The following is an 8,363-nucleotide window of genomic DNA, read 5'->3' on the forward strand; positions in this document are numbered from 1 at the left end:
CACTATTGTTGAATTATCAATGATCTTTACTCCTACTATCTGATCCATTCTGATTTGCTGTCAGCTATATTTATACTTAATATTCTAGAACGTTCCTTAGAGTTGGATTATTTCAAAATGTAATCCATCATTGGTCTGCTACTTAATTTCGTTCCGTGCAACACAAACACGTAATTAACTATTTCTATAATGTGTAAAAACGAAAATTAACATTTTTAAGAATTGAAAAGCTTCTACTCAAGTGGAGTATAAGAGTCACATATTAGTACACAACAATAGAGGGTTCCCTTCATTTCTAAAAAAAAATTGGATTCACAGTGGAAATCGAATCAAAACAGAGCAATAAGTTAAATATGAGAAATGGAGAGGACGACATCAGCGCACACCAAACAACTAACGATGAGGCAGCAACGAGGCCCTCCAACTCTGCATAATGGTAGTTGACAATGGAGAGGATGCACCACTGTTGTAGAGGACAATTGAGAGAGTATTTAAATCTTTTTTAATTTGAGCAATTAATGTTGGTCAACCATTAAATTACTGTCCAAATTTTAATAAGAATTGTTTAATGCTTGGGATAATGTTGCACTCAAATATTGACGTAACAAAGGATCTAACATACATTGATACGTCACTAACATGTGTGTTGACATTCTGACATGATATTTAGAGATTAAAATTACATAATTAATATATTGTAAGTACATTCCACAATTGTGATGCTTTAGAGAATAAAATTTTTAAAGCATGAATAACTACTTTTATTTCTTTTATTGTTAGATGATGAAAATATAAGATTTAGTATTCTAAAAGATAAAAAGTGCGATAAATATATTCAATCGTTACTTCTATTAATAGAATAGCCTATGTGATATAGAAGGACGAATTTGTCACAACTTGACCTCTAAATGACAGTATAAGAGTATATTTGTCATATAATATTTTTTTATTTTTCTTCTTTCCACTTTGCTCACAAATATGTACCTGATGAAAATATAAAATTTAATTTCTGAGTATAAAAAATACGATAAATATACATAAATGTTAATAGTAAATTGTGATTAATTATTATAACTAAAAAAATTATAATGATTGCAACAAAATGATCGAATTAGTAATTTAACATTTTTTAAACTTAATTCATATCAAATAACAAACAAAAGTTAGTCTCCATTTAAAATTAAAATTTGATTTGATTGTTAACTGAAATTCAGATCATAAAATTAAAATTAAAGATATGAAAGTAAAAAAACTTAAATAAGAAAAATATAATAATAAATATTTTTGTATTTTCTTTATTAACATTAAATTAATGATAAAAGCTCGTAAATTAAATTGAGTTTAAAAGAAATAAACTCGTTTTATTTTCACACATGTACATTAATTAAATTAGATACGTTAAAATTATGTTTATTTTCACACATGTACATTAATTAAATTAAATGCATTAAAATTATGTTTATTTTCACACATGCACATTAATTAAATTAAATACATTAAAATTATGTTTATTGTCACGACAGTCCACTTTCGGTGCCAATAATAATACTTATCAATCAAGATTCTCCCCTCTAAACACGACCCATAGTAGTTTCTTAGGCTTTGACGTTGTCCTTCCCTTTTCCAAAGCCAAAGCCAACGAACGATGACAACAGAGAATCTAGACTGATTATTCTGGCGAAACTCAATCATTCCGGGTCATCATTGCCTGAAACTCTTCGAAATTAATTATGGGTTTCAAATCCCTTTTTAACAAGAAGAAGAAGAAACTTCCGAAGACGTCAACATCGTTTTCGCCACCACTATCTCTGCCGTTGCAGCACTCACGCGCTGCCCGTAACAGAGGACCTCAACCATGATGAAGAGTCTTGGCCAACCCACCACCGAAGAAGAGATTAAGAGGATGATTCAAGAGGTTGACGTGGAGGGTGATGGCCACATTAACTTAGGTGAGTTCTTGGAGTTGAACACCAAGGGCGCGGACCCCGACGAGATTTTGGAGAATCTGAAGGACGTTTTTTCCATCTTCAACATCGACGGTAATGGGTCGATTATCGCCGAAGAACTTAACATGGTCATGGCGAGCCTTGGAGACGCGTGTTCCATCGACGAGTGCCAGAAGATGATCGTCGGCGTCGACTGTAATAAATTTTATAATTCTTAATTAATTAATATGGACTATATATTATAACATTTATATTAGTTATTTACATTTAAATGAGTTCAATATAAAGTGATTTGTCCATTAGACTACCAGGAATTGATATGAACTTACTGACCAGAAACCAGTTTGACTCATTAGGAGCTAATAGGAACCCTAATAGGTTTAAAACCTAAGACATGGTTATAGTCCCCCAATACACCTAATCAATAAACAGTTTCTCCTTTCTCATCCGAAGAGAAAACGAAGGTCTCATAAAGAAGAAGGTGATTTGGTTGATGAAGGTTATTAAACCAATTGTTCGTGATCGCTATAAGATTCCGTGAAACTCTATGGATCCAGATATTCACTATGGACCCAGGTATTCTTTAAAACCTTTTGATAATATGACGTAATGTGTTTTGGTGCTCATTTGGTATTTTATAAGGTTTATTAAAAATTACCAACATCAACGGCAACGAATTCAAAGAGTTTCAAGCGATGATGTCCGGGAATGGAAATGGGAACATGAATAAATAAATAACCACGTCAAAAAAGGTACTTTAATTTTTTTGCGGTCGTCGTCGTTATTGTTATATATCATGCACTCCTCTCCTATTATTCTCTCGCTCTCCTATTATTATCTGGCTTCTTTTCTCTTTCCCGTTAACAAATTAGGGTTTCAAGAATTAATGGTGTACGTACGCATTAGGTTTTCAAGAATTGATGTTGTGTGCAATTCCGTTGTAATTCAACTTTTTATCTTGTTTAGGGGAAATGAAAGATTTCTTTGATGATCGATATAAGATTTTCTGTGCATGGTTGTTATTCACACTGCTTATGAGTTAATTATTTCGTCATTTTCCTTTCTTTTTTTTTTTTGAAAATTCTGCGTAAATGGTGTAGTATCTTAATTTCTATGGATTAATTTTATTCAATATAGGCAATTGAATTGTACTGTTACACGGTTATACATACCATGCATTATGGTACCGATCATCTTTCATATAGAAAAGGCGAAATATTACCTCGCTTATTTAGTTATAATATGTGCGTCATGTAATAATTTTGCTATTTCAATTATTATAGTATGATTTTAATCTGGTATTTCAATTTTGGTTTTAATTAAGCCGGGAATGGAATTTTCTTACTTGGGATTAAATATTATATTTGTTAATGGAATGATATTTTTTTATGTACATGGAATGATTTATTTTTTTTGGACTGAAAATGGAATGATATATTATAACGCTGTGATATGTAAACATTATTGTATTACTATTGAATGCACCTATTTTGCATATTCTGTTATGCAATTGTTGAATCGGTGCATTTTTTTGGGGTAGATTTGTATTCATTTTTGGATATATTGAATAAGTCCATTTGGTATGTTATGTTCACATCCCATGATCTGGTATAGTTTTTAATGGATTTGAATATTATTTTCTATTTGGATGCACTATGTTACTGAATTTTACTTCAATTGTTGAAATGCAGTAATTAAGTATTAGCAGTCGTTTGAATTATTGATTGGTAAAATTGTTTTTTTTTTTTGTTCATTTTTTAATTTACCAACTATACTAAATTTACATGACTGTATATTGATAATGAGAAGGATACATATCATAAATAATAAATGATTGTTGTATGAATAGTGTATATTTTTCTAAAATTGTTATTATTATGATAAGATTTCATTTACTAAATTTTTTCTATAATATATATATATATATATATTATCATCATCCAACTTCAATCACATTTAATTTTGATCCTATCACATTATTCATTAACTTCTATTTTTTTTATACATTTTTCCCTCAATTTTTCTGGTTTTGCATTATAATTTCCTAAATGAAATTCAAGCTTTATAGATTAAAAGACGGTAAAAATAAATAAATAACTAAAAATGATGAATTTCTCTGACACATTAATCATGAGAATATTTCCATCATCGGAAACAAAGTTCAAATCATAGACGCCTTGAGAGAAAATGTTGACAATCCAACCTCATGCCACAAGTAAAAGTGCAAGAGTGACACTTATTAAACCCCACCGATCTACCCCAAATCCTCATACACTCACACTTTCACTCAACAACAATGACACCGTCGGAAGAGTCCAATACGGTTTCGACGTTTTCTCCGTCGACCTCAACAACCGCCATCCTCCGCCCCACGCCAAGGCAGACCACCGCCTCGCCGACGGCGTCTCAGTTAACTCTAACTCCCAATTCATTAACCAACAAAACGACGTCGTCTTTGTCTCTGAACGAACTGGGTCGCCCCGTTTCTACATTTCCCGACCCGAAACCGAACCCAAACCGTTGCCTTTTCTCCCCAACGCTCTCTTCCACGATCGCCCAATCGTTAATAACGGAAACCTATACTTCGTTTCCACGCACGAACAAAACGACGCCGTTTTCACTAGCTGGAGCGGCGTTTGCTCCACCGTCATAGATGGCGAAACTAGCACCGTCAAGAGACTCACCCCGCACGAAGAGGTGGACTACAGCCCCGCCGTGTCTCTCACGGGAAAATTCCTCGCCGTCGCTTCTTACCGCTCTCGCCGCTGGCAAACCAACGATTTCCGGGAACTCCAAACGGTTCAAATCGCGCGCATCGAGTTCTTTAAAAACGGTTCAAATCGGTGCCATACCATATGGTTAGATTCAATTCTTTAAAAACGAAAATTAACATTTTTAAGAATTGAAAAGCTTCTACTCATCAAGTGGAGTATAAGAGTCACATATTAGGACACAACAATAGAGGGTTCACTTCATTTCTGAAGAACATTACATTAAAGATACAAATCAATATAAGAGGTAACAAAAAAAAAAAAAAACACGGTGCCTCAGAACTTCATCAGCTTCGCTTGACGGGATCGAAATTGGAAACACCGATCACAGCACCAATAATGGCAACAACAACAACTCCACCTGCCGCGATGCTGAGCAAGAAGTTCTTGAGAGAAGGTGAGACGGCAGCCTCAGCCACATCAGGAACCATCATTGAAGCTGTCAATGCAGCTGCTGTGAGCCCTGTTACAACTTTCTCCTTCATGGAGGTCCTCACCTGAAACCTTCCATTGGAATTTGATGCCGCCACTACCTTGGAGGACCGTAGTGTGAGTGGCTTGAAGAATGCATCAGAGCTAGGCACCACTCTCTTCTGGCTGGCATAAGTTACCGGCATAACCATTGAAACTGCAGAAGTGGAAGCCATATCTTTTTCTCTAGTTTCTTTCTTGCCCTAGTAGTTGTTTGTTTACTCGCTTGAAGTTCCGGTGAAGAGTGATGAAATGGGAATGGATATGTTAACGTGTGTTTGAGAGAAATGGTGGTGGAGGCAGAAGTGTAATGAGAGGTGGAAATTTTCAGCATATTTGCCTGTATCTGACGCGGCAGCTTTCCTATTGGAAATTGATGGATAAGGTTATCTTATCAGTCTATTCATCACCCATTGTGTTGAAAATCCAGTTAGGTTTAAAATTGGATCTTTCTTTCCCGCATGTTCTTTTTTTTTCACCGGGCATAAAAGTTATTCTTTGTCTAGCTCTGTATTTGTGCTTGTAGTAGGAAGTCTTTGAACCGAATCAACATAACATAATTGGTTTAGTTTAATTTCATGGTTGGGTTCATTTGAATTATAGAAAATCATTGAAATATCAATTAATAAAATTTTAAGTAATTTTTTTAATGATTGATCTAATATTTAAAGAAATATTCTAATTTCAAATAGATTTGAGTTAAATTAATTTTAAGTAATTTTTACATTCGATAGAAATATCAGTTTGCTGAGAACACATTATAACTCTCCTTTTAACATAAATTTTTCCTCTGTTTAAAATTTATTAAAAATTATTTGTTTTTAAAAAAGATGTCCATTAAATAAAGCGTAAGACCCATAAAAGTTTGTGATTTTAAATAAATTTCAATCAATAAAAAAAATATATGCTTTTAGCACTAATTAAAATTTTATATTAAATCTCACTGATAACTTATTTATAGAATAAAAGCATCCTAATATAAATTGTTTCAGTTCGAAATTAATTTTAACATTTATTCAAAATCATTTTTATAAATGTTTGTCTAAACACATGCTAAATAAGGTTATCCAATACCTTTTGTAAAAATTCCAAAAAGAAAAAGAAATACTTCTATATTATAAGTTTGTAACCACGTCAGTTTAATTTAAAAATTAAAAATATAAATGAAAATAAAATATTAATAAAATGTAAAACAATTTTTAGATAGGTGAGTTATTTTTAAGCATGTTGACCATATGTCATGTACATGGAAAAAAATAATTAAAAGACACTTTTATAATCTCAATATTTTTAAAGCATTAGTAATTTTGTTGTCAATTGAGAAAATATCCTTGTGCATGTATACAAAATAGAATGAACAGGTAAGTATTGAATTTAGGGAAAATCATACTTTTTACCTTTTAATTTTATGAATTTATTTTTGTTTCATAATTATATTTTATTTCTTTCTTGCCCCATTTTTTTAATCCAATTAACAATTTCATTCTGAACATGGAGAGTGAGAGATCGATAGCAGGTCTACCTCACTTTTGGTTCAAACAATTCTCAAATACAAACTGCTACTAGGATGCTCTAGGAGGTTTACAATATATCTGGTTTAGAGATTAATTATAAAAAAAATCAGAACATTAGAATCTAAAGGGTGTTTAAACAAAGAGAATTTAATTGCCAACTCCTTCATATGCTTTGTTAACAACATAATAATAGCTCAGATATCACGCGGTACTAATAATAAAAGATAAACAACAAAAGATCATGATACTTAAACATGAATCTACCTCTTAAACAAAATAAAGAAACAAATCGTCTGATTTGAACTTCTCCAATTTTCCTAATGAGTAATGTTTATCCCCGCCACCAGTCCCTTCAATTTCTTTATCATTTGGCAACTTGGCATTCTTTGTGCAATTTGCAACTCCACAAGAGTACAAAGACATGACAACCTGTGTTCTTTCAAGTAAGAGTTCTTGGAGTGATCTTTGTTACTCAGAGCAATGCCATTAAACTTCATCATTCTTTCTTGGCCTCAGCTAATTCAAAGGGTAACACACTCAGTGAGCAAACCAATTTCACTTTTTTCCTAGAAACAACCAAGTCATCAATCTGTCACACCTTTTTTGGTCTCAAACTGGATATAGACTACGGGGGAAACCATTAGTCTAGAACCAAAATAATAGGACCAAAAATTGTGCTAGCCACTTGCGCATATGAAAGGATACATCAAACTGTGAAAGGTATCTTCCAAATGTTATGTTTGTGCCGTTGTGTCTTCTGACCTTGCATAACTCAGATGAACTTCTTTTGGCAGCAGATGATATTTAATATTAAGATCTTCAAGAATTTTCTTTAACTCCAGAACTAATTCAGATCTTCGGCTGCTCCTTTCCGCATAGTTCTGAAAATTTATGGTGTGATACATTTTCAATATCATTAACCAATATGCTGTGGTTGGGGTGCCAGTGTTGAGGATTACTCTCAAAATATCTGAAAATTTTGTCCAAAAATATCAAGTGACTTGAAATACACAGATGATGGAGACAATGTGCAAAGAAATCAAAAAGACTGTAGTTAGTATGTTCATCTCTTCCACTACCATCTGTAAAGCATAATGAATGTGTCAGTCAGGTACATTTTCTCATGAATGTTGAGAGAGCTCAGAGTTGGAAACTACCTGAACAGCATCAATGACGCAGCAATCACCAACATCAAATGGGTGCATCACAAAAAGAAATATAATAGCTACAAATACAGTCTTAGCCGTATTGCCAAACATGAAAGCCACAAGTAAAAGCTGGGATGAAATAAAGCCAAGAACTTGAAATGATAAGAAACCCATCATAAGAAGCCACACAATAGTGATCACAATAAGCACAATTACAGACACAAGCATATTAAAATCATGAATGGCTGTATTGGAATCATTTAGTGAATGTACAAGTGATCAGCGTTCAAGGTAGACTTTCACCTGCAAAGATGAATAATATTGAGCGTCATGCTTGTGGCATTGAAAAGAGTAATAGCTGGAAATGAAACATATGCATGCTGTGAAGGACAACTATATATGCTTGGTCACGAGCTATGAATTTAATAAATCTATAAGTGGGCAACTCTGTATGTTCCAGAAGTTTCGGTGCAGCAAAAATTGAAAGAAATTAGACTCTGATATATTCTTAAC

General features: G+C 32.9%; 2 protein-coding genes across 2 annotated transcripts; one reads left to right on the forward strand and one right to left on the reverse strand.

The window, feature by feature from the left end:
- Nucleotides 1-1,730: 1,730 nt before the first annotated feature.
- On the forward strand, nt 1,731-2,164 carry LOC106794329 (probable calcium-binding protein CML25). The gene is given in 2 exon segments (XM_014761573.2): nt 1,731-1,842; nt 1,845-2,164. Coding segments are annotated over 2 exon segments (432 nt in total).
- Nucleotides 2,165-4,891: 2,727 nt separating this feature from the next.
- On the reverse strand, nt 4,892-5,591 carry LOC100792794 (uncharacterized). The gene has a single exon (XM_003533730.5). It carries the CDS (start codon nt 5,362-5,364, stop codon nt 5,005-5,007), a length of 360 nt encoding a protein of 119 aa, XP_003533778.1. The 5' UTR covers nt 5,365-5,591; the 3' UTR covers nt 4,892-5,004.
- Nucleotides 5,592-8,363: the final 2,772 nt, after the last annotated feature.

This window comes from Glycine max, chromosome 9, assembly GCF_000004515.6.
Source record: "Glycine max cultivar Williams 82 chromosome 9, Glycine_max_v4.0, whole genome shotgun sequence".
In the NCBI taxonomy this organism is placed as follows: domain Eukaryota; kingdom Viridiplantae; phylum Streptophyta; class Magnoliopsida; order Fabales; family Fabaceae; genus Glycine; species Glycine max.

Coding starts and splice junctions, on each gene's coding strand:
- LOC100792794 (XM_003533730.5), bottom strand. CDS start 5,364: ATGGCTTCCACTTCTGCAGTTTCAATGGTTATGCCGGTAACTTATGCC.